The sequence below is a fragment of the Tyto alba genome, unplaced genomic scaffold (assembly GCF_018691265.1).
Source record: "Tyto alba isolate M040663 unplaced genomic scaffold, T.alba_DEE_v4.0 Super-Scaffold_13, whole genome shotgun sequence".
Taxonomy (NCBI): domain Eukaryota; kingdom Metazoa; phylum Chordata; class Aves; order Strigiformes; family Tytonidae; genus Tyto; species Tyto alba.
Genome location: NW_024881275.1, coordinates 28,171,042 through 28,198,453, shown reverse-complemented (window position 1 = coordinate 28,198,453; position 27,412 = coordinate 28,171,042). Strand labels below are relative to the sequence as shown.

The 27,412-nt window shown below is 34.8% G+C and overlaps 1 protein-coding gene across 8 annotated transcripts in view; it reads left to right on the top strand.

Moving 5' to 3' along the window:
• Positions 1–27,412, top strand: part of PAM (peptidylglycine alpha-amidating monooxygenase) — a 148,094-nt gene that overhangs the window by 109,337 nt on the left and 11,345 nt on the right. For 4 of the 8 annotated variants that reach the window (XM_042787670.1, XM_042787667.1, XM_042787668.1 and 1 more), the window contains 7 exons: positions 592–779; positions 1,441–1,512; positions 14,128–14,433; positions 20,207–20,336; positions 25,659–25,775; positions 26,277–26,349; positions 26,883–27,096. In XM_042787670.1, coding sequence (XP_042643604.1) covers positions 592–779; positions 1,441–1,512; positions 14,128–14,433; positions 20,207–20,336; positions 25,659–25,775; positions 26,277–26,349; positions 26,883–27,096 — 1,100 coding nt within the window. The remainder of the gene's footprint in view (positions 1–591; positions 780–1,440; positions 1,513–14,127; positions 14,434–20,206; positions 20,337–25,658; positions 25,776–26,276; positions 26,350–26,882; positions 27,097–27,412) is intronic. The other 4 variants (XM_042787672.1, XM_042787669.1, XM_042787674.1 and 1 more) reach the window with 3 other exon arrangements.

Below are 27,412 nucleotides of genomic sequence, written 5' to 3'. Positions count from 1 at the left end.
GCCATTTTGTCTTTAAGACATATTTATTATATCTTAGTATATAATGAAATTAAGTTTTGCTGCATTAAAATGGATGTGATTGGCCAATAAATGGATGCACTGAAACATGAGGGTAAAAGAACTGACATAAAAGATAGCTGAAATGAAACAGACATTATTTACAATGATTTTAAATTAGGCTTGCCCCAAACTGACAGAGAAGTATATAAAAGGTGATGTAACGAATGATACGATTCTGCCATAATTCATCAGCACATGTGCATAGGTGATGACACACTGGGGACTATGAGGAGTATGCAGGGGAGATGAGAAAGAAGATCAGTTTAAGTAGTTGATGCAGTTTTCTGTAGAATCAAAACCAAATTGTTAGAAATTTCTGAGATACCTGGGGAGTTTGTTGAAACTGGTATTCCGTAGTGTAAACTAAAAGAAATTTTTGATATTCACTGTAGTGAAGCTGTTAAATGTTTTAATGTGGGTCTTCTAAACATTTCATTGCAACTTTTGTTGTTAAACAAGTTAGATTAATTGAATAACAGTTATACTCAGCTCATTTTTTCCTAACTGCTGCGTCTTTTCTGTGTTGTGTAGGGGAACAGCCAATGATGAAATGTGTAATTTTTACATTATGTACTATATGGAAGCCAGGCATGCTGTTTCGTATATGACCTGCACACAGAACGCAAACCCTGAGATGTTCAGAAATATACCACAGGAGGCAAATATTCCTATTCCAGTCAAGTCTGATATGCTAAAGATGACTCATGGTCATCATGAAGGTGAAAAAAACTTGTCATCCATTTTATGCAAGTCTGGTTTTGCTCGCTGATGTGTTTGTCTCTGTTGCTTTGATATGATAAATCTTCATAAAAAGGATACACAATTCTGAATAAAATTCAAATCACTAATTGTAGACCATCATGGGATTCTGCTTTTGGTTTTGGTGGAAATGTCTGCTATAATCTGTTCCTTCCTATTGTCATCTTTCAATTTCCAACATATTTTTATAGCTATGTGAGCTGTGTACCCAGAATATTGACTTCTTTTCTAGGCCAAATATTAGTATTTTATATTAACAATTTCTTAATATTTGCTTTATCTTCTGTTTCCTACAAAGTTGAATTATAACATTTCCATAATTTTCTGCATCCCACTGCCTTGTTATGAGAGGAATCAAATGTTTATATTGAACACTAGTAGGCATACAAGTTGCAGCAGCAGTATCATACAGAAGCAGTCTGACTGGTATGTCTGTGTAGCAAAATACAAATCTTAATTTTTATTCCAGTTGTTTTACTGCTGCACTGTTTGGTAGAACTACTATAGATAGATAAAAATACCAAATCTTCATTTCAGAAGGCCATTTTTTTCCCCATTAGGAGAATGGTCAGTGCCATTCACACACAGAGGTTAACATCATATCCTAAATCCATTTTTCAGAAACCAAGGATACTGATAAAAGTTCTTTGCTGCAGCAGGACAAAAAAGAAAAGGAAGAGATTTTGGATCAGGGTATGTACTTGTTTATTTCTGTGTTAAGTAAGGGACTCGCCAAAGTAAAATACTGATAAATTATATCCTGATTGTTAACAAGTAATGGAATTTTTAATCTGTTTATCTTTAATTCATACAATTTGCAGTGTTCTGTATAGCTAATGTGATTGAATGCTATATAAGAAATACAAAAAAAATTAGTCTACCACTGTTCTCTAGCTTTGTAGGTAAGATTTATTAGTGCATTTTAATCTCATTAGATTTTCCTGTTCTTCCTGTTCTTGCTAAAGAAGGTTGTAATTTATCTAAGTGCAGTCCTAAAGAATGGACACAAGTAGTCCTATAGCATGTAACTATTCTATATTCTATATGTAACTATCTGCTATTAACTTTTCACCTGTTTCTCAAGTTTTATTACTATGTATATATTAAGAAATAATATGTTCTTATTCTTCATTATTGATTGTACATGCAGTGTGTTGAGCACAGCTTATGTTTACTACTGGATTGTTTTTCACTACACTATTTGTGTGTATGTGCAGATATGTATAGCAACTCATGCAAAGATGTATGCAGTACTCAGTTGCAGGAAAAAATCCATGTCTCACAAAGCTTCTACAAATATGCTGAATATTATTTATGTTTCAGATATACATTAGAATAAGACTGTACTTTGAAGTTCTTGTGGATCATATGCTATTAGATAAATAGTGGTTTAGTATCAAGATTTTTCTTGACACTAAGCAGAAGACCTCATCAGCCACAATTTCATACTGTTTTCATTGAACAATATTGAGGTTCAAGGACTAAATAAATTAAAGGAAAACTTCCTTCTGCCTTTAATGAAAGCAAAGATTAGGCCAGTGTTTAAAGTTTTTGATTACATCTCCCAAAGGGGTTAGATTTTCTGTATGCTCTGCCATTTTACAGAGCCAACTCAAATTATTAAGTTGCGGTTACATAAAAACCGGCTTCTACAGTGTAAGAGCATCTTGACTGAAACTACTGACCTTAAACTACTAGAAACGATATTTACAATTCCATATTTGAAACTTATCTTAATCAATTAGTCAAGATGGATTTTTTTAGAAAGAAACACAATTCTGATTTTTTTAAAAATCCTATTCCAGAGCAGAATGAGCTAGCTGCTTACAACTTTATATAAAGATTTATGCTGACAAGCTGCTTCACCCTTGTGTTACTAATAAGGTCATTAGCATTTGGTTGGGGATCTTGTTATCTGTGTGTTCCGTTGAATTCATTAATGTTTGAAACACAATGTTGAAACAAGGTCCTGTTTTTAAAATACTTTTAATTTGTCTTTGAAATGTATTTCAGAGCTACATTTCCGCAATGCAGTCTCATTTCCTGAGACCACTATTTAGGATGCATCCTCATCTAACGTGTTTCTGTGGAAACACACTGTGTTGTTTTGTCCATTTGAAATTAATTGGGTTCATGATATGAAATATCAAGACACAGTAATTGCCATGAGAGAATTTTGTTTTATGTTCTTCATTATTGGTTTCAGATAAATTCTCCCATCATTTACAGGAGCCTAGACTCAATGTTACGTTGACACAGCTCTAAATTTAGTTGAATTATGCATGTGTTAGCAAAAAACTCAAAGATCAGATGAGGTTTGGTTTTATTTTTGTCTCCAAAGAGGGAAAGCTGGGTGGCTGTTTTAGAAAGTGTTTTTTGGTCCTACAAGCACTTGAGCACCTGGTAGGATACACTGGGAAGACAGGGGGTGAGTGGTCTGCTAAAATATGCCTATAAAAATTACATACAAATTTGAGTCTACTTCTGTGGGGCTAAGTAGCTTTATGTGATTACGTTGCAAATTTGTCCATCTCCTCAAGTAACTTTAGTAGTGTGTTAATCAGTATCAACCAAATTTGTACAAGATCTCAACAACAGAAAAATTCTACAGTTTGGAGGGAGGGGGCAGTGAACTCCTAAGCTGCATAGAAGCAAATGCATACTTTCACTGAGGTAAAGGTTATAACATAAATTTTTCCCTTTATGGTCTGGCATTACATAGTCTATATTAGAAGCTTTATATGAAAAATACAGATCCACCAGAAATCAGGCTTTGATTAGTTCTATTGATGCTGAGCTGTTGCACAGTAAATTCAGCCTTTGATTTCCTCTGAAGATAGTAGTTCCAAGATTTTTCCATAGTTCTGTGCTTTATCTTGCATGTTTTTTTCTCAGTGACTCACTATGTTGTAGCAACTTGATTTTCCCCTCCTTAGTTTCAGGTAACTGCATTAAACACTTGAACTTCACTAAAACTTAAATAATTGTTAAATTGTTATATTGCCCTGGAGGTACTTATAAGTCTGAGGGATAGAGGCATGGTGAAAGAGACAAATTTTGTTGTGGGTAGTATTAAATCTAAGCATTTGCCTCAAAAGGGGAAAAGAATAAGCCTGCCATGTGAAAGTATCTGCCTGCTAGTAATGTGTATAGCACATGATTACCTGGGCATAGGTCTAGAAGATGTACTTCCTGATACACGCAGACTGTTCATTATATTAGTACTTCCAGGACTTACCATTGCTTTTATGTTAAATTTTCAATTTCATCACTCACTCGTCAGAAACACATTAATAAACAATGTAGATATATTGAAATAAGTAGTAACCACCAGAAAGCGAACCACCACTCAGCATGAACTCAAAGGTAAATACCTGTAGTGTTAAAATTAAACTGAACTCACCTTAATGAAACTGATCTCATTATACTGTTACTGGTGTCACTGTTTGATGAAGATAAACTGTTCCTAGGAAGTTAATTATTGTATGAAATGCAATTGATTTAGACATTTGTGCATATTGCACAGTTTTCTATTCCTGCTGAAGCACAAAGTTCCTAGCAAAACAAATATTATTTATACTTAATTTTTGTTCATCAGTAGAAGTTTGATTAAATAGTACTCAGTAGATACAGCAGTGAAAAAAACTATTATCTGTTCATGGCATTCACCATGTCTGCTAGACATCTCTTCTCTACCTGTGGAAAAAGAGCCTAAATGTGTTTCATTCTGTTTGTTCAATACTTTTCTGGCTGTACTCTATGGCATAATATAATATACTTTATGTTTGTTTTGTTATGCAGTCAGTGAAGCAGCCTTTACTGTGGAGAAAGTCAGCTGCTGCTGTACCTCAAAGCTGTATAGACACAATAGCAGGAGTAGTTTGTTAATAACAAGAATGGAATGTACAGGTGATGGTTAATCAGATGTGCAATATTTAATTTGTTGACCTGTGGCTCATGATTTGATATCTCATTTTGTGTGCATTAGATGTAATCATAAACTTTATTTTGAAGAAGAAGGGGCAAATTTTTTTCCTACTAAAGGCAATACAATTATCTTTAAATAGTTTAAAAAAAAAGATTCAAGGCTGACTTAAGCTGAATATTCATTTGCAGCATTTAAACTAAAAATTACATTTGATTTCTTTACTTTAGAAGGGCATGTGTGTACAAATGTATACGTTACTTAAATGTACAGGGGAGAGAAAAAAGGTGAGATTTTCATCATACTTCTGGTATTAATGTGTGACACTTACAAAAGTACTTTTTTGCTTGTGTCTGGTTTAGGGAATTAAGAAGGTGGTACCAAAAAAGTAACTTGCATATTTTGGCCTCTGATGGTGGAATCTGAAGTGAGAGTCGAAGTTGCAGTTCTTTTGCTCTCAGTATTGTCCAGTTGTACTGCCAAGACAGTTTTTTCCCCTCATATGCCAATATTCCATGATTGCCATGAGCACAAGTTATTCCAGCATCTCAAACGGTGAAGTTCAATACAAGTGAACTTAAGATCTCTCTTTTTGAATGTCCCAGCTAGACTCATGTGAGGTCCCTTTTTCACAGCTGAGTGTTTTAACTGAAATCCCGTTAAACCTCCTATGTTTGAAATAATGTTACAGCTTGAGTCCAGCATTCAGAAGTTGCCTTTTATAAAATTGGGCTTTAAGTCTGCAATAATAGAATTGCAGTCCTGGTGATGAGATAGGTTGCATAGAAAAACCACCTCACTGGTCTTGTACCTCATTGTTCTAGAGATTAGAATGTGTTTAGTAAGTGAAATAGAAAACAGCATGAAGAAAAGAATATGACTTCATGGTCTGTGGTAATTTGATGCTCTGTGATAAAAGTGTGTTTTAGTCTAGTCTCTTATCAGAGTTACTGAATGGTTCTAGGTATCTGGGTACCATTGTGAAGTCTGATTTGCTGATCTGTTTTCCTAGTCTTTGAGGATGGACAAAACAAACAACTGAAACTAAGTCTTTCATATACACAGCTCCTACTGAAACTGACTGGAAATGTGGCTTGAACATAAGATGTGAAATATAATGCTAAGTGCTCTGTAAAATCACATTTTGAGATGTTTCTAGGTTGACACCCAGATGAATGGATGCTAAATGACAGTTCTGGCTGTAATCTCTAGCAAAGTAGCAGTAATTATGGACCTTAATTTCATGGGACAGGCTGTGCTAATGAAGTAATTTGGTGTAAGTAAGTGTTTCATAAAGAGACGATGGAAGAGAAGTGTTAAGGGAAGTCTTTCTGTTCAGTTAAAACACTTGTTCAGGAGTGCTTGGGGGAGAATTCTTTGAGGTTAAATATAAATGCATGGTTATGGCCCATTGATTGTATGAGGAGGCTTTTTTGTAAGAAAAATTAAGATCATAATCTGTACAAAATGGGGGCTGAATTGAAGATTACACATAATTCTTCTATTTATTAACTGTTGGATGCCTAACCTATCTTTTAATTACTTTCAGTTGTGTGATGTTTGCACGTGAGTGCACACACACACACACACACAGATTACTTTTTCACAACGTATTTGTTACACTGATGGAAATGTTTTGCTAGGTTGTAGCTGAATCTGTGAGTTGAGAAATTGAAATGATTGTTCAGTGTTGCATATTTTGCTGTTTACTTCTGCATTTCTGTGGAAAGCTAGTTATAATAAAAGCATACGAAACAAAGCCTTTTGCATCTAGGATAGAAATTTCAGGTTTATTTAGGTGAAACAAAGAGGTATAGCTCCTCCTCTTCCTGCTTCATCTCTCTCGTTTCCTTCCTTAAAAAAAAAAAAAAAGAGGAAGGAAAGGGGAAATGTGAAGGGAGGCCTACAGATTTTTGAGATATATGTGTTAAGAGGAAAGAAGAATCAGCATGTAGGCAGGTCCTTCATTTTTCAGGCAACGAAATAGTGTATTTCTGTGATAGTGTTACATGCAAACGTATGGCAGCAGAGTCAACTAATAAGACTTGATGTGTTTTTATGCCAGTATGTGTAGTCATGAGTTAACATTCCTTTCTAAAATAAATTTGCCATAATTTGCTAGTTTGTGTGTGGTTGTAAGAAAAAAGAGGAATTAAATTTGGTAGGTGGTTAAAATTTCTTAGGTTGATGGAGAAAGGATGAGCTTGAAACAGAAAACAAATTCACTTTCCAGTATTGATGTGGGATGCCTAGAATGAAGTGTGAGACATTTTTAGATTAAGGCCAGACAGATGAGAAAATCTTTAGATATTTTCAGGCTTGGGATGTTTTGTGCTCAGAGATTATATGAGGTCCCTTAAATAGAGTACAAAAGTAAGAGAAAAGTGACTGAATTAAACCTTGGAAGAAAATGCTACTGAAAAAGTATTAAGAGCAGTATTTACAGTTAGAGAAGTATAATTAGGAAGATTCAAAATTACAGAGGATTTGCTTGTTGTTTCAACCCTGAAGGATCCTTCTCAAAGTTGTAAATAAAAGATGAGCCATTGATTTGGTTAGAATAAGGTTATTCATAATCTTTACAAAAGCATCTTCAGCATAGTAAAAAAAGCAGCATCAGATTTAAGCAAAAAAAAATTGCAATTGGTATAGGTTGAATACTTAAGCAGGAAAGAATATAACAAGCATGGGAAAAAAGCCATTTTAAACTAAATGTTTCAGTCTTCAGTGTTTGACACCTGGTGTATGTTCTGTGGTTCTTAAAATTATAGAGGGACTTTCCATCAGTATATTCTGCAATGTAAACAACTACTTATCAATGAACAACTGCAAAAACTGCTTAAATATCATCATGTCTGAAGAAATGGAAAGCAGACATTATCATAATACAGGAAGTGTTCAGAAAAATGAAGTCATAGCACAAATATTTAATAATAATAATAATATAATGAATGTTATAATAATTTGATGTTATTTGTTATTTTGTTCTAGTATTATAATTATTACATTGCTTATAGTGCATTATTAAATTATTTTTATATTATTTATAATATTTGTTATGTTTTCCTTTTTTAGAATTTCCATGTCTTTTTTTTAAAAGAAAAGCATGATGATGCTTTTAAAAATATTGAAGACAATGGAACTACTCTTTAATAAATAGTAGTCTCATATATGTCGTTTTGTGAGCAGAAACGTATTTAAAAGTATGTACTGCATGAAATAAAAATTTGAGAAGGAACTGGCATACTGTGTGCCTAAATTACAAAAGTGTTTAATATATACTAATGAGCACAGCAAAGTCCTATGTAATAAACCTATTGTGTTTATTGATATTCATTTAGCAGTAACTGATAAATATATTTTATTGTAACAAAATGATTGGTGCTTGTCAGGAGCTAATTACTGGTCAGGAAGGAATGGAAAGAATAGGGCAATTAGGAAACTGCAACCAGTTTGGGTTTGGAGTCTCAGGTTCTGATCTGTTGATTAAGAACACACATCTGTAACAAAATGTAATCATCAGTGAACATTCTTCACCTTCTTTCATACTTTCTCTTACCATTAACACTCTCCCAGTTACAAAGTCCTTTAACCTAGTGGTTTTATAAACTGTGTTTGGACTCTCAAAACATTTGTACATCAAATAATTTTGACAGTAGAAGGAAAAAAAAAGAAAAAATTAATTAAAAACAAAGAAAGTGCATTTACATTGCAATAGTAGTAAAAGCCCATCTTACAGACATGCAGACATAGGAGAAAACGGCTAATGATTTTATTTTTTAACCTTTTCTTCCATCATGTTTTTAGCTCTGTAAGCTGCCTAGAAATGCCTTGAGAGCAGATACAGTTCCTCTTCAAACACGTCAGTTTAGCTGTGCTGTAAGTATACATCACTTAGGGCACAGTGGTGGTGACCAAGCATCTCTAGGGCAGCTTAACCCTTTTAATTTCCTCATATCTATGCCTCTTTCCCCTAGCCCCTTGAAAAGAAAACAGTCTTACTTGATATTTTTTTGTTCTCAGGAATCTTTCCAGTGCTTTCATCAAAGCTACTGATGAAATCAGAATGGTAGGACTCACAAGAAAAATAACAGCAGACTAGAAGCCATTTTGAAAGTTGTTTTGGGCTATTACATCAAACTGTGTGCAGTGTCACTTCAAATAAATAGGCATTTTGTTCACTTCTGCGATGCTTTTCCATGCCTTTCTCCCTTTCTTTTCTACCAGCAGTGTTATCTTATATACACCTGTTAGAATGAGCTTAGTAGCTTCATCGAGGAGCCAAAGAAGGCAGAGAAGATCAAACTTTTGATTTTGTTAAATGTTTATTTGGAGGGCATTTATTCCTGACAGCCCAGTCTTGAAGCTGATACTTGTAGCCAAATTTCCCTATCTTCATCAGGAAGATAGTTATTCAGCATAAGTACACATTCTCTGGTATGACTTAGCATATTACATAGACATTACATGAGATTCAAGGTGAGGCACAGTCATAGTTGAAGTCCATATCATTTGGATGCTGATTTCAGCACTTCTAAAAAGCAAAGCAGTGACTATTTTTGCTAGCTGAACACACTAAACAGAAGCACATCCTGATAAGACAGAAACATGCAGTCTCAGAATACACTCCATTTATTCAGAGATAATTAGGAAACCCAAAATCAACTGTGAAATCTTGTCTTTTACAACAATCATAACAGGACTGAGACATGAGTTTGGAAGGACCAACATACTTGCTTCATGTCAGATCAGGCACGCTCAAGAAGAGAAGACTTCAATACAAGCTTTCACACCAACTGAACTGCAGCAACACACAGATAAACTTTGTAGTACCAGTCCTCTGTCAACATAAGAGGGCTGCTTGCTAGATTTTTACTCTTAATCCCTCAGTTCTGGTTATTTTCTGTTAAGACATCATTTTGTCAGAAGGCTGCAGTAGTGGTTTCGTGTTTGAAATCCTATTCAGTCTGATTTCTAACAAAAGTCTGAAATATCAGTGACAGACTGGGGACCCTTTCTGAAGTGTCTCAGTGAAATTGTACAGGCATTATGACACAAGTACATATTCTGGACAGGAGACTTCTCAGACACATTCTCAGGGTGTCTTTGCCTTTTTTCTAAAATGCAGTCAAATGAGTTTTCACATGTGTATCTTAACAGCTACACATTCAAGCTCTCAGGACAGACTTACTATGACTGAACTTCCCATCTATCCCATATCTTTATCCTGCAGCACCATGGCTAGATACTTCATCCAAAGGGAAAATTGGTACATCCAATAGTGTTATAGTGTACTGCGTAAGGACCATGGACAGCGACTGCTTGCTGCAAATTTAACGCTCTAAAAAAAGACTGGCTTTAAACATGGATAGTTCAACACCACTGGGATTCTACCTAGACCTTGGAGGTTGACATACTAATCTGTTTTATTGACCTTAAACTAATCTGGTCTTTTATTGAGATCAGGTGAGGTTCAGTTCACAGTTTGCAATGAAGTTGCCAATGTTATGATATTATTTGTTTGTAAGACTGTTTTCCAAAACACTGTTCTATAAAAGAATTTTCCTAGTGTAGAACTTCCATAGTAATTAAGTTTCAACTTGCTGGAATATGCTTGTGCATTATTTTGTTCTGGAGATGTTGGTCTTGACTGCTATCACTTCTTCCACAGTAAAATAAACTGTATGTATTTGTAGCCAATCATCTTTTACTGTATTACATAGAGGGAGATGTCCTGATAGCTTACGTATAAGAAACGCATGTAGATATTGTCTCTGAAAATAACCTTATCACTCAGCTTCCTTGAGACTGCATTGCTAGTCTCAGTTATTTCAACAAGAACAAGTTGTTCATTCATCCATGTCTACTTTTAGACATACCCAGGCATTCTAAGAGCCAGGCTGTCTCCTCTCAAACAAGGCCAAAAAAATAACATGGTGCATCTTGCTGGTGTTTCTTTTCCACTGTCTTCAGGCAAGCAACATCCTTCAACTGTTCCAGCTAGTACAAGACAGCTATAAATCAGCAACATGAAATTGTTCTTTGATGTTTGCTGGATATTGCTTTGCAGAGAACAACGGTTAATCAGAAACAATCCGAGTCTGCTCTTTGCTAGTTATCTGTAATGAATTCTGAACTACTTCTTAAAAATATGCTGCTTACAGTTTTTTTTTGAGTCTGCCTGGGGATCACAAACAAGCTGAAAAATGTTGGTCCCAAATAATATTGAACCTCCATTCTGTGTGTGGAGTTTAGGAAACAGTTGCATACCTTGAGTAATCAGAAAATTTAAATTCTTCCTTTTCCTATCTGCACACATCTTTTCTGCTTTGTAAATACTCGATGAGTTATGTCAAGATTACAAGAAATTGACAGAAGATTTCAGCCTACTTTTTGTGCCAAGCTTATGTAGATGCTGGGCAAATATGTAGACTTCATGGATATCTTTTGAACTTAAGGTGTAGAGATTTCATTTTCTCCAACACATTCACTTAAGGTAAAGATCACAGTTTCGAAGCAGCTACACTTCAAACCACTTTCACTCTCTGAGGCACATACTTTTTCATACATTCAGACAGCTGATAAATATTCTTAACTGTTCTGTTTACAACAACCCTGCTTAACTTAAGCACTAGTAGGACAAGTTCAACCTGATATATATATATATATGATAATATAGATATCTCATCTATAGCCACTGATAGTGACATGTTCAAACCACCTTTCTCTGTACTCCACTGTTTGAAAGTTCCTTACATACCTTATGAACGTAGGCTCAGTGCTCGGAGACAACCAAAACTGATCAGCCTACTTGGAGTTGAGTCCCTGATTAATAGCTCCCTTAAAGACCACTGGAATTTTTTATGAAGAATCTTGTCCTAAAAACTGTGCCCTGGGCTTTTGTTGTTTAAAAGTTAGATTCCCCTGCTCTCTTTTCTTGTTATCCACTGAGTCCTATCTCTTAGTAGTTTCTTATGTGGTGAGAAAAGCTAATTTCAGACGGGTGAACAGAAGCACTTTTTTGTTTAATTTTAAATCAACAAGTAATATCTGTTTTAGAGGGTGAGTAATAATCTGTGGCAACCATTGCACAACAGAGACAGAATGCAGTATCTTTGACTGAAAGAGGAAGCTGACAAACTTCATTGTTCAAATAGAATGAACATATGAGTCGTGAGCTAGGGATCTGAAACATTTATACAACTGTAGCATGTTATTGTTCTTTATGTGACCAAGAATTACAAATAAATTGATGAGATTGTTGATACAGAACTAGGAGAGAGTGAACTGAGAAAAGATCACTAAACTTGGTTTAGAAAGGTGTGCAGTTTAAAATAGCACCAGGCTTGGTGGTTTAGGAAGACTTTACACAGTTACATTAGGCAGAACACTGGTACCATTCAGACCTCTTCAGTGGAAATGGTTGCATATAGAGAAGTCAGTGGGCTTTGCTCATCTGTGGGTCTCCAGCCATGGATAAGACCAAAACATTTGTACATATGAACTTTGTTTAATTTTTTTAAATGGTGCAAAAATATACTTAAGGCCAATGCAGAGTATTTTAATACTGAATGTTTCATAAATAAAGGAAATTCCAAATGTGTTTCTGCATCAGCACCAATTCTTGGATGCTTTAAGTAGAGACTACTGAACCTGATTATTATAAAGTTTTCTCAGTAAATATGGTTTGTATCCAAAACTTCTATCAGACTTTTTGAATATTTGGATTTGTTCTGAATCAGTAATTGGACTAGTTGAATGATAGTATTGGGATTATGAAACATTCTAGCTTTACAATTGTACTTGAAGCAAATAATTCATATTTGTTATATAGCTTAGCGATTTTATCTAATTTGCTTTGTTAATTTAATTGAAATTGGCCCTATTACTTCAGTAATTTTCACACAGATGATATCACCCATATTTCGTTTCCAAGGGCAAGGAATGGAATCCTCAAAATCATTAAACCTAGGATTGTTTATTAACGTGATAGATCCTCTTAGGGTCATTTCCAGAAGACTTAATTTCCTCTGTCCCAGGCTGAAAGTGATGGTTTCTGGTTCTGGATGTGGTTTTTTTGGTGAAAGCTTCATTAGTTACAGTTTTGCTTTTCTAAAAAATGTCTTATATAGCCGGTCATAAAATAATATAAATTCTTAATTATAAGTTATTTGTACTGAAAATGAAATAAAGGTATACCTACTTGCATTAAACCTTAGACTTGTCTCTTTCCATTCATATGGTGCAGCTGTATTTAACAGAATTGATAAGAGTTTCAGGCAGTCAAGATATTTGGTTAATAAATTCTAACAAGTTGGATACCTGCTGGTTAACAGAAAATCCCAGGAGAGGAATATACTTGTCATTATGTAATCACTTTATTTAATTCTGCAAAAGGAAGTGAACATTGACTTCATCAAAACCTGTTTGGATGGTTTGAATATTTGTGAAGAAAGTTGTAGGTCTAGAGTTCGCAGACCTATTTTTCAGTTGTTTGCTTTGAGCTGTTCATGAATTGACCAAAATGCTTGATGGTGTCTAAGAAAGCTATGGTGATAAATGCATTGCTAGCAAGCAGCTTGAGAAATACTGTTCCCTGCATTGCCAGATGATATTGTGACTAAAGTGTGTTACTATTTGGAGGAAGAAGATGGACATGACCCAGACCAAATTAATAAATGAAAATGTAATGGTTCACTCTGTTTTACTAGTATGCTTTCTTTCTACAGTATGTTCTACAAAATCTATTTGCAAATGCAAAAGATTGTTTTCTTACAGCCTAAGCTTCTTATGCAATGACAGATTTAAAAAAAAAATGTATTTTGAAATACATCATGACTGTCTATTATTGTCTTTATAAGTGATAAAATTGATAAAACTATAGAATTTTTACCTCTGTTTTCTAAAAATAGAATAAGTCTGCAGTAGCCTGGCAAATCCAGGTAATTCCATCATAAATACCCTTTCACTGAAATTTGCACTCTCTTTCTCTTTCTCTTTCTCTTTGTCTTTCTCTTTTTTCTCTCTCTCGCTCTCTCTCTCTTTCTCTTTCTTCTTTGTCTTCTTTCCCTCTTTCTCTTTTGTTCCCAAGAACATATGTGCAGAGGTGATGATTTTTTGATGCCAGAGTGTCAGGTGGAAGTGGACATTTATATGTAAATTAAAGTTGATAAAGATTTGACATTATCTTTTCATACCAGAGACTTGGCTCATTCAATTCCCAAGGCTGAAACAGTTCCCTCTTGTACTACTTTTGACAATGATTGTTTGAATAACTTTGTTACATTATATATAGTTACTTTGCTGAAACTTTCTAAAAGTACACAGTCTGTTATAATTGTTTTTTCCCTCCTCTCCTCTTATCTTTTCTCTTTTCTGTACAGGTGATTTCTATTCACTCCTTTCCAAGCTGCTAGGAGAAAGGGAAGATATTGTGCATGTGCATAAGCATAACCCTACAGAAAAGGCAGAATCAGATCTTGTAGCTGAGATTGCTAATGTAGTCCAAAAGAAGGATCTTGCCAGAGAGATCACAAATCATGATGAGAGGGACAATACTATTCTTGTCAGAGACAGAATTCACAAATTTCACAGACTAGAGTCTACCTTGAGGCCACCAGAGAACAGACATTTCTCTTTACAACAACCTAAACATGGTGAGGGAAGCTGGGAAAGAGAACATACAGGAGGTGGGTTAGGGATTAATTTTATACAATGAAGTGCAATGTAAGAGCTGTGATCCACATTAGCAGAATCTGAAGGGAATATCAATTGATGCTTGGAAGTATTTTACATGACAGTCTTCCTAATTATGGAAATGTCCCCTCTCTATTTTAGAGGTATTTCAGTGGGGTTCTTTCCCACTTCACGTGTGAGGAAAGCATGTATACCAAAGGCACAATACCACTACTTTTTGGAACATATATTTTTTCTTCTCTCAAGACTTTTACTTAATGATTTTATATCAATTATGCTAAAACAATGTAAACAAAGGATATAGTAGTCAAGGGAAGTGAAGAATTTTCTTAATACAAGTAACTACTACAAAATGGTCACTGGGATAATTGATGCATTTTATGAGTTTTCTGATTAACTTGGTTTGTTAGATACAGGATTTTCTAAAATTTATTGCTGTAATTCTATCAAATGTTTTTTTCTCTCATTCAGAAAGAGTGGTAGCTAATCCTGAAAAATGCTCAAGAAGTAAAATTTTCTGCCTATTTATTTCAAATTGGGCTTGACTATCCAAATAGTCCTGGACAGGCTGTTTTGTTACACTAGGGTTATAATTCATTCCCTTCAGGTTTCTATGACAGCAGAAACCAAGGAAGTGTTGTGTTTGTTTTACTTGCATTTTGGTCTCTGTGATATTGATTGTTCTTAGTCTTATTTGCTAATGTGGAAAGCCAGATAATGCAGCATGTGATGAGTATCTCATGAAAGAAACTGGTATGTATGCATGAAAGTCATCTGTATGCTTAAGCTGTAGCAGCACATGCTTGCTTTTATGTTGCAACCAACCAGCTTGATGTTTCCAAGTACTGTTGTACACAAATATACATCATTCATCATCCATTTGATTTTTATTTCAGTTCAAAATGTTAACATGTAATGTCTCCACTTATGTGACATGCTGTTATAGTAATCAAATTCAGCAAAATTCTGGCTTTGTATTTAACTGAAAAACAAAGATGAAGACTTTTTAATGTTATGTTAATCTTGTCAGTTAAATGAGAGTTTGCCAAGTTATTGGCATAGGGTCAAAAACAGGTGGGATTTAGTGTGTGCCTGACATAAGTGTAAATCATAAGTAATTTTATGGAATCAAATACACTCATGACACTGGAATTAAATGCTTGGAAGAGTAATGTGTGTAGCATTTCTGCAAAACCAGTTTGATCAGTTCAGACAAATAGAATGTGGTGTGTAGAAGGGAAAAAACAAATTTCTGTTCTAACCGATCCAGAGGACGAAGTGTCAGTGAACTGAATAACTGGCTTAGTTGGCACACCATATGGAATACATTCTAACAAAAGAAATCATTTCCTTGGCTACTTTAGTAGCTGTATATTTGGGGGGAATTTGTTGGTGGAGGACTAATTAATAAATGGACTTTCAAATGATGCAATTTTGAGTTACAGCAAAAAGGAAAACCGAAATGATCTTAATTGGCATTGATTTTTTTTTCTTTTATGTTTGTGATACTGCTAACTACAGAAATTCTGAACTGCAGAAGCTGTCAGCGCCATCTTTTGGCGAAATAAATTTTATAGCAATAAAATCTTTAAGAACACGTTTAGTTTCTGTTTTGGGATTTACGTATTAGAAGAACAAAACCTCCCATAACAGAATTTTTCTCTTCAGAGGAAGAAGTGGGACATAAAGTGTTTTAACTTCCTTTGAAGTGCTTTAACTTGCCTTGATTTGATAAAAAATTTGCAGCTTCTGAAAATTCCTTACTATATTGAATTTTAAAAAGTCTCAGTAATTATTTGGGCAAGACTTTGGTTGCTGTTAAATTAATTTCATATAACTGTTTAGGAATTACCTAAATTAAAATAGTTTAATAGTTTTAGTCTTGCAAATATTCCACATTTAAACCTGTAGCTGGCCTGAAATAGCAAGCAACCAATATGTTAAGTAAGGTTGTTATAAATATTCTGTTTATAACTTTATACAACTGCTCTTCCTGCACTGTTGTTATCATCTTAACCTGAGACTGGTCACTAATCAGTCAGATTGTTCAACATCACTACAGCCAGTACAATTATACCTCCTAATTAAGACAAACATTGTAATTTTCCAGTTTTTAAAACTCCTTTGTGTATTGCTTACTTATATTTGTCAAAATGTAAATGACTACTCTGATAGCAGGAAGTAAATGCAACATGGCAAATCTATAAAGCTAGCAAGAGCTTACAGGGATTTCTGGACAGTAAATTGCAATTTTGCCAATAAATTGGGCTATATTCTTTCACTAAGAGGCTGATTTGCATGTTCTAAATCCTTGTAATTCTTTATAGTTTTATTGATGAAAGGAATTACTCTAAATTACAAGGTAGAAGATCTGGTGCTTAGTTTAGAAATCCCATTTACAACACAACTGGTAATTATATATATATATTTAAAGTAATTGTAAATTATTTTAATGGGGAAATGTAATTTTCTTTGGTTTCATGTGTAACTTTCCCATGGACCACTTAGTTTTGTAAAGAATTAATAATCAGGCTTAGATAAATGAACTCTAAATTCAGTGTTTTTGTGAAAAGCTAGTTGCCTTAAGATAAACCTGTATCAAAGGGCCTTCAGTGTGAGACTTGCAAAGGGAAAAGATAACAATAATAAACCAATTTTGGAAAAGTGAGAAAATCTAAAGGCTGTATGGAGCCTGCAGTTCTTGTGGTTAGACTGTATTTCACTGTACATTCATTTTATTATTTTGATCTATCAAAAATATTTTAGTCCTTTATGTGTAAGTATAAACATTTTGTATTTTATAGTACATGCCTTTTAAGAGACTAAATTTTACAGAAGCCAAAACGTCTATGTTTAGCCTTTTAATTTTTCTAGCTTTTTTTGGAGAAGGCTCAGAGGCCAAGGCACACTGTAACATTAAAGTTTTCTCCAAACTAACTCAGACTAATATGGGAAGAGCAAGTGAGGAGGCAGACACTGGATTTCCATCCTTTTAATTCCTTTTTTAATTCCATCCTTGAATTCCTTAATTCCATCCTGATGTCCATGAAAACACCTGGTACTGCGCTTGCTGTGACCAAATTAACTGTACAGAAATGTGAATAAGTACAATTTTTTTCTTAAAAGCTTTTCTTTGAGCTCAGAACTTTTGTTCAGCTAAAATTCCAACAGAATAGAATTTCTTGTTTTAGAAGTTGCTGATTGCCTTAGGTTTGTGTTAGCCCAAAATGTTTTTCTGTCACCTACTCTAGCTATGGTATCTAAAACTACAAAGGTAGAATAATCTCTCAGTCTGTGGTAGGGTTTCAGCACTGGTTTTATCTTTCCCCTGCGTAGCTTGTAGAAAATGGTTTTCCCTCCACCCTATCCTTGCTGTTACTGCTCAGGCTACAACTCTTCCAAGTGAAATGGAAGGGGGGCTATGCTTATCAGAACAGCTGGGTTGCACAGGTGACCTCAAGATTTTGGACATTGTTTCCCTTTTCATTTTTCCTGTCATTAGAAGATCATTTCCAGCTGAACCATATCAAACTCCTCGGGTGCTGTATGTTAAGGTCTGTGATCTGCCTTGTTTCAGATCACTGATGACCTGGCACTTTGTGAATATGTGTTTCACCTGATTAGATGGTACTCTAGCGATTGGTGTTTAGGATCACAGTAAAACACACAAACTTTGGATGAACTGAAAGTTGTGAAGTACAGCATGATGCTGTCAAGCAATGACTACTAGTGAAACAGCTCCAGTTTTACATAACTGCAAAGAAATTGCTTTTTATTCACCTTCAGTTTGGCTATACGTACCTACATACGTCTGCACATTAGAAATACATAAATTATGCTGAACAAATTGATTTCTGGAAGGAGTGATGGATTTCTTAACGTGTAGAAGGTATTTTAGGATTTTTTTTGTTTTATTTTATCAGAATTAGTGACATTTGTCTTGCCATTAGATTTTTTATTTTTGGCAATATTGTTCAATTTTCTCCTAATACTGACAGAGCAACCTAGACCAACCTCTCCCCAATAGCATTTAAGTAGTCTATTAATTTTGAACTGTTCATGCCTTTAATCAGTGTGTCTATTTTTACATAAAACAAGGATCAGTTTTTATATTTTTAATTTTCATCTTTAAGTTGAAACTATATTTGTCTCCCTTAATTGAGTAGTTTTACAATTTAAGACAAACACAAGACTTTTAGTAGTGGTTCACTTGCTAAATCCTGCGCTGTTGATTTAGTGTGAAAATCAGATTTCTGTTACTCAAAAACTATCCAGTATTTATTGTTAAAAACAGTGTGTTACAGCCTAAACAATGACAGATATTTTACTCTTCTTCATCTCATTCATCAGATTTAGACATCTATTTCCTATTGTTATGACCTGGACTGGGAGCCCAGGGTGTCATAAAGGTTCTGTGATCCCCTCAGGCTAAATTAAGGTGAAACAACACCAAATGACCAGTTAAAATGTTTTATTTGCGGTAGAAACAACTTAAATTTGGAAAAGGATAGTAAGCAATGTAGGGTATCATTGATAAATCTATAAGAAAGAAAAGAAAAGGAAAGGAGAGGAGAGGAAAACAGTCTGATCACCACCCTTGGTTCCAGCATTGTCTCAGGTCTGGAAATCTTGGGTGGTGGGTGCACACATAGTAAAGTTTTCTGTCACCTTTTAAGTTCATTTTGTCAACTGATCAGCCTACTAGACCAAGAAAGGCAGGTGTTCCATGAACTCATTTCCATGAGAGATAAGGAAAAGGTGTAGCATGGGTTCTGCACATGCTTTGAGGGGGGATGGGGTGCACCAACCCCCTTGTCCAATTGAGTCTGTGGTCGGGCTCCCCCCTCACAACCCCCCAACCCCCACCTTATTTTTTCCTCAGTTTTTGCTTAGGTACATCTGGTGTTGGTTATTTATCTCCCTTATTTTTCCCCGAACATACAGTTTCACTCAGGCTACGTTTGCTTCCTTTGAGGCTTGTCTAAGGAATTTAGCACTACAGCAGCAAGGGAACGGGGACGTGCATCCTGTGATACACTCTGCAATTCCTTGGGCAGCCTTTCTTAGACTATTCACAAAGGCCACAACTTGTCCTTGAGGCATTGATTCCTTCAGTTCCTTATGCCTGTTTATGCCTATAATATTTGGATTAGGATATGAACACGATCCAGAATTAATGCATAATGGCTGTAAGAAATGTCATAGGCAAACTTCACAGAATTACTATTTTATTTGCTTCTTTTTACAGTTCTTCCTTCCCTATATTTTTTCTGTTAGTGTTAAAAGCTTTATTTGAAAAAAAGTCATGAATCAACCACTTCTGATATGTAGTTTATTTAGTGATTCATAGGCTTTGTTACACATTTTTTACTAAAACACTGATAAGTTAATATTTAAATTTGCCTGCTGATTTTGGATAGTAGTTGCATATTTCTGTAGTCTTTCAATGTAGAAAGTATTCACAGAGTTCCTAAACCTTCTAGAGTCTGCATACCTGTATCTTTATATGATGGAGAAACAAATGAAGTCAAAAGCAGTTTTGAAGTTTCTGTCATCCTGTATGTAGCAGGATGCCAGTGCTTGTGCATGCTTTCCTATAATAAAACTATGCTTGGAATTAAATTGCAATGCATTAATGAAAATACTGCATGTAAGGAAATATTAATATAATTTCTAATAGTCTGTACCAAATACCAGTTAACCATGTTTCTTTTATAAATATGTTACACGAATGTCTGTCTTCTGTTTATTTGTTTCTTTGGTCAGATTTCCATATAGAAGAGGCTGTGGAGTGGCCTGGATTAGACCTCAAACTAGGCCAAGTTTCTGGGTTGGCTCTGGACCCTGAAAATAACCTAGTTATCTTCCACAGAGGTGATCATGTTTGGGATGAAAAGTAAGTAGATAATCTGCCAAATGACATGCTAGAAGGTCAAATTGGTGTGTGCTGTTTGTATATCTTCACAGGAAAAGACATAATACAGTTTCTTCTCCGTTTAAAATTCAGTTCTCTGAAAGTGCCTTTGGGAGACTCAGAATGGAAGTGGTGAATGACAGTCAGAATGACAGTTCAAGATTATGAGGTTATTGGGTCCTTAGACAGTAAGAATGTATGTCCAGAGAAAAGGAACATAGTGCATTAAACTTAAGCTATATGACCATGTTAGTATGATATTCACTGAGATTAATTAACTCTGCTTATCTTTCTTATGTTTATGTCCACTGAACCAAATTGGATTGTTTGAGAGGCAGTCTCTCAAAACAAGCTTTGTTCTACTCATTTGATAAAATCTACTGCATTTAGTGTCACCCCCCCCCCCAAAAAAAAAAAAAGTCCAAACTTTATAATGGTGATTTTTCTAGTGTTTTTAAAGTAATATGTTCAAAGTTATATTATTTTAGGAACAGAACATTCCAAATAAAATACAGTGTCCTTATTTGTACAATGTCCTTATGTCTTTAAGCTTTAAAATAGTCTATCTAACTGTTTTGATGGACGCTTTGCAAAACTTTCCATTAAATTGTAACAGAACACTGGGAAGAAATAGTATTAGCTTATAACAGAATATTATGTAGTACCCTTTTTAAATGTGCTATGTTAATCTTCTTTCTAAGCATCTGTTCTCCATGTATATATGTATAAGGCTAAACAAGAAGGTTTTTTTCAACTGCCAGTGGATTAATTTTAAGATAACATAGTTTCTGAAAATTAGAGGGGGCAGCTTTCTCAACCTTATAATAAAATATTATGCTTAGAATACTGCTTTATGAAGGAACGTAAGTACTTTGGATTTTTTAGCGAAATAACATAATGCAGCAGATATGGCAATCATTTATGTCTCATACATTATATCAGTAATCTCTCCAGCTCAAGTGTATATAAATACAGACTATAAAATTGGAAAGGATGACGCATGCTGCAACTTTTATTACTGAAGCTTTGAGTAGAAGCTGATGCTGATCTGGTTTTTTTCATCCTCCTGTGCATGAACATACATGCAGTTCTGTGTGTTATTGAAGAAAGAATGGAAAACATATTTGTAAATAGGCTGGCAGTTGTATACATTTCTTACTTCTGAGACATGTATGTTTGAGTGCGTGGCAACTGAGGTATACCCACATCACAAAGCTGGAGTTGGAGACTAAGCAGTATTTGGAGAGCCTACAGATTTTAAACAAAACAAAAAAAACATTAATGTTCCCTAAAATAGAAAGCATACTGAATCAACTGTGTTGAGAGACAGATTGAACTTCAACTTTCTTATAGTGTGGGTGCAGAAGACCAAAGCTGTGGTCTGGAGTCTGGAAATCCACATACGTACCAGCTGTGCTGGGTAATAATACAGGTTCACTTAACTCAGCCCTCTATTTGACAGCAGCCATTGTTCATATTCTGAGTATTTCTAGCCTGTGATTATCAGACTTCCCAGAAAAATGCTTTATCTTGTATTTAGTATTAGTAATGTTAATCTGTACATCAGTCCTTCGTGCCATATTTGCAGAGATTTGCATATTTGTGCAGAGATTGAAGTTGGGACAAAGTGAAACTGCCTGGCCTTGTAAATATAATCAGAAGCATCCAGTCCCAGATATGTAACAAACATGTAAGATGAGCTACTGTTAACCGAGGCTGATTATGGGCCTTCCATAAAGATAACTACCCATGAAATCCTAATTCATTTCAGAGGGGTTTTGTTCACTAGTTTGGCATTTTCTTCTTGTGGAGCACAGTTAATATTTAGGAAAGCTAGAGTTGGTAGGAACCCTTAAATCAAGTAGGCTAACACTTCTATAGGCCTGTTTATATATAGTATTGTGACTTTAAAACAGCGTATTTGGAAAACATGCCTATGATTAAGCATAGCTTGGGGCACAGAGTAGAGGCACACAGATGTGCTCAGCCAGGCAGCCTTTCCTTTTTGTCACTGGCTATGTCATGGGTGCATGAAATAGTCTGGGGACCCTTTCATAGGTTGTGCTGAAAAGGAAGGAGTATATGTGTTTTCATTTTTCAATAAAAAGGAATAAAAAAATGAGTATTTGAAAGGGTCTTATCATGACTGTTGTATAGGGAAGGGATAAGAAGTTACCAGACTTTTAAGTTAATGTTTACCATTAGCTGCAAATACGCAATTCATTGAGTGTAATATTGCTTACCAAATTATAAAAGTGACTAATCAATCAAGCCTGAAATCCCAGAATTTATTTTCTCTGTTTCAATGCTTCAGTAGCATAGTATAAAAACAAATTAAATAAAAATTATCTGTGCTGTTAGACAATGCACAAATGTTTCTAATGCATTATTAATATAAGCCATAAAAGCTGCATCCCCATTCAACTAAATATAGTTGGACGAATGATCTGTGCTGTTTCGTAAGGCAGCTTCAGCCTGCTTTAGAATGCAAAAGTAGTTATGGAATGACAGGCTCTATAATACAGTAGCAGCTTTTCAGTGGCTGTAGCATTCCTTCTGTGCATGATTTAAAATAAAAAAAATCCTTTTAAATAAGTCAGGTTCCTCTACCACATCGTCTCATCAGTGTCAGAACACTCTTTGCTATATGCAGCATGTGCTATTCAGAATGAAAAAAAAAAAATTAGAACTATCCAGCTGGCTAAGCAATGAATCCAGTTGAAAGTTATTTTGCATTTTGTGGTGAAAAGTGTATACTATTCATGCAATTTATAAAAGACATAATAAACAAAATAAACTGCATTCTTGATACTGCATTCTTAATGAGCTAGGCAGGTTAATTTAGACTGAGCACATGCCACAATGGTGGTAGATATTGATCAAGAATAAAGCTCAGTGTTGTGCCTGCAGGGGTTATGAGATCAGGTGGTCTGTCTAAATTTAATATGTAGCCCACCAGAAGGATGTTAGATTTAGCAATAAATTGTTTGTATTAGTGTGAAGTGGCCAGGTGAGAAGTAGAAGAAAAGCTGTGGAGTTACATTGGGGTTTCAGATTAGTAGTGACACATGCAGCGTCTTTTAGTTGCCCTCTGATATCAAACTGCAGAACCTGTTGGAAAACCATGCTACAGAGCAATATGACATTTAATAGTAAGGTGTCCGCTTATTTCATTTGTTTCATTTTGGTCTTGCTTCTTTTAAGCTAGCAGTAGTCAGCATCATTTTTGTCCTCATTTATCAGTTGAAACAAAGTAACACTGACTACCTGGGAAATTAGTCTCAAACTCGGGGAAGGAAACTGTGACTGTGGTTCTGCAGCTTGCAATTTTCCTAGAGAAGGAGATTTGGCAGCGAGAAGATGCATGGAAGATCACTCCCATAAACTAATGTCAAAGATCACTAGGCTTCCTTCACATAAAATACCATACAATCTCTTATTTACACTGAAAGCACTGAGTTCCCAGAAAAGCTGTGTAGTTGTTAGCTGGGAATACTTAGACGTCTGGACAGCACTGTTACTAAGATCCAAAATCACAATACGGAAAGCCAATAATTTTTTAAAGTTGTCTAGATAGTCAGTTCTCCAGAGACACAACCGGGCTTTCTGTGGGGTTTTTTTTTGTTTGTTTTTGTATAACACCTACCATCACTAAGATTCTCTTCTGTGATTAGCTCTGCTGATTAATTATAACATTAGTTCAGTTTGTCCAGCGTTGGTTCTCCAGTTGTGGTCATCCATACCTAGAGCAAGTCCTTACAAGCATTAGACCCCTTTTAAAATAAAACTGTTTAAAACCAAAAGAACTTGTCATGGAAGATTACTGTCAGTAATGGTAAAGAATAAAACAAGACATGCTGAACCATGGCGTGGCCAAACAGGCAGATACACATCAGTAGGCCATTGTGTGCCACTACCATTTACCTATGTCTCCCTATGGCATCATGGCAGAGTGTTTAGGAAGGCTCAGTAGAGAGTTTAGTAACTATCACCATGTGCTTAACCATTCATACTGAGAAGGATTTACCAGTTTCTACTCGAAATAAAATAAAGAGTTACAGGTAGTTACCATATATAATGGAAGTATCTAAATATTTTTTAATCATAGCTTGTCCAGGAACTTAAACACATAATGTCATAGATTTTTCTGGCTTATATATGAAGGCGGTATTACATTTTCACATTGAAAATTCTAGACATAAATATTTAATGTTATGGAGAGGTGAGGCTGCTAGGACTGTATAATAGGAAGTTTTAATAGCTTTATTCATAGCCTTCTCTGAGACTATGAAGTATATTCTTGTTTACCAAGTTGCATCAATCATAGTTGGGTATCTCTTGGGATTAACAAATGGATTTAAAAATACAAGGTGGGAGGTAGGAGTATGTCTTGTATTCACACATTTTTCATCCACAGTCAAATACCATTTTCTAACAATTAGACTTAAATTTTGTTCAAAATCTTTTACACTCTATTTACCTTCAGTAAATGCTGGATGTGTATTTCAACAGGCTATAGTAACAGCCAACTTCTCCATAGGGGCACAGGCAACTATATTTTTTATTCTTTGTTAAGCATATGATAATTTTATGCCTCATAAATGCCTTCTGGAAAGTTAATCCCAGTTCTTAATGTCTGAAATAGTGACTTGTTTAATTAATACATTCCACGTACCCTGAAAATTGAGTGTCGAGCAGTGGGGTTAGGAGGAATACTCTTCATATCCTATTGTGTCCTGCAAGCACACTCTGAAAAGGATCAGAACCTTAATACCTGAATCTTACCATAGTAAGCTCTAGCAAAATATTGAATTGTGTTTGCAAAGTATTGAATTTTGAAAAAAAAAAAAAAAAAAAAAAAAAAGATATGCAAACATGCACACACTGCCTTACACAGTACAAAGTATACCTGTTTTTACTGGCAGTTATGCCCTGGTGATTAGCTGTATTTTCATTTAGGCTATATTGTTTGATTTCCCATTTCTGATTTGCCACAGCAAAGAAAAGGGGAAAAGAAAAAATAAAAAAAGAGGGTTTTTTGCTTGTTTTGCTTTCTTACTTTAGGATTATCTTAATTGTTGCTGTGTTGATTTGGGTTTTTCATTAGTTTGGAAGTCATAACCTCAGTAAGAAATGCAGACATCCAGTACTATAAATCTTAAAATCATATGGTAATGTAATAAGGTTTATTTAAAGAAAAACAGAAGTCAATTATCTGACACAGGAATTAAACTACAAAACTTGGCTTTAAGTTGCATGTGTATTGTTCATCAGATGGCTTTCTATTCCACTATTTTTTTGTAGTTCATTTGACAGCAAATTTGTTTATCAGCAACGAGGAATTGGACCTATTGAACAGAACACAATTCTTGTCCTGAATCCAAGTAATGCAAAACTGCTTCATTCCATGGGGAAAAGCCTGTAAGTTATTTTTGCTTTCATTAGTAGAAAAACATTTCTGTATATTTTACTCCATAAAGTCCCCAAGCCCATTTTCACATATATTTTGTGTTACATTGTGTGATTGTATCCTGAGTTTATTTAAATGAATAAATAAATAATAATTACAAAGTCAGCAACTAATAAAAGTGATTTGTTGCCTCTACCACCTCTGCTTTCTAGCGATTCATACAATTTCATCTGCCAGCCAGATTAACAGAAATGCAGAGCTCAAGAGTATTGTGTATTGTCCTTAAAGATACTAATAGCCTGAGTGAGATACTGGAGATCAGTTGAATTTCAGAGCTGAGACACTCTTGTCAAGAAAATTCTATTCTGGAAAGCTATCTTTACATTAAATACTACAGGTAGTTAGTATGTACAGCATTTGTTGATCTGTAAATAAAAAGTGAAGTCTTCACATCTACATCGTTCTTACTGAAAGATGTTTTTAACTTTATTCTTCTACATTTATGCTTGCAGATTTTATTTACCACATGGTTTGAGTATAGATAAAAATAGTAACTACTGGGTCACTGATGTAGCTCTCCATCAGGTATGTTTTTGAAGCTTTAATATCAGGACCTTAATATTTTGCCAAAAAAAAAGTTTTTCTTTTTCTAGAGATTTAACATAAATTATTTATCTAGGCCTAAGATAAACATTAACAATATGCCTACAGAAATTGACCTCTGTTGCCTTCATGGAATATAGTTGTGTTGAATCATTTGCTACATGGACATAGTATTCAGAAATAGAGGTATCTGTTTTAAAACAATGATTCTTTTGAAAAAGAACAGATTTTTCTGCTACATCTTTGCTTATTGATTCTTCTATGTACTTAAATCCAGAATGTGAAACTAATTTGTTTGCTGTAATCACAGTAAATGTTATTTTAGGCAGACATTTCCTAAAATCAACACTATTGAAAAACTGGTAATAGATGTCATAGTCAATATATTAAGATTATGTTTGGCATATAAATTTAATTTATACACAGTAGTAGATATTTTTGCATAGTCAGTCATCCCTCTTATATTTCACCTTCCATAACTGAAAACTCTTTTTTCCCATTGACTTAAAAAAAAGGTTTTCAAACTGCGAGCAGATGACAAAGAACCATTACTGATCTTAGGAGTGGCTTTGCAACCGGGCAGTGACAAAAGTCATTTTTGTCAACCAACTGATGTGGCTGTGGATCCAATCACTGGCAGCATTTATGTCTCTGATGGCTACTGTAACAGTCGAATCATTCAGTTCTCTCCAAACGGATTATACATGATGCAGTGGGGAGAAGGTACAGGTCAGAGCTCTTGGTACTTTACCTGTACTGCTGTTATCATGAACTCATTATGAACCATGAGATTACTGATGTTACTATTAAAATTTCTATTACTGAAATACCTCCCAGGCCCTAGCTGAATTTCAGCCTTCTCGCTGCATTCTAATTTTCTCTCTTCTAAACATACAGCTACTTGCAGTTATATATTCACTAAAAAATAAAAAATGAGAATTTGTTAGCATGCTTTCAGTACATGTATTGGCATGTCCTATCCTATCAAGATGTTCTGACTTTCACAGAAACTTTGTTTTTTTCTTAAACATTTCATCAAATAGTA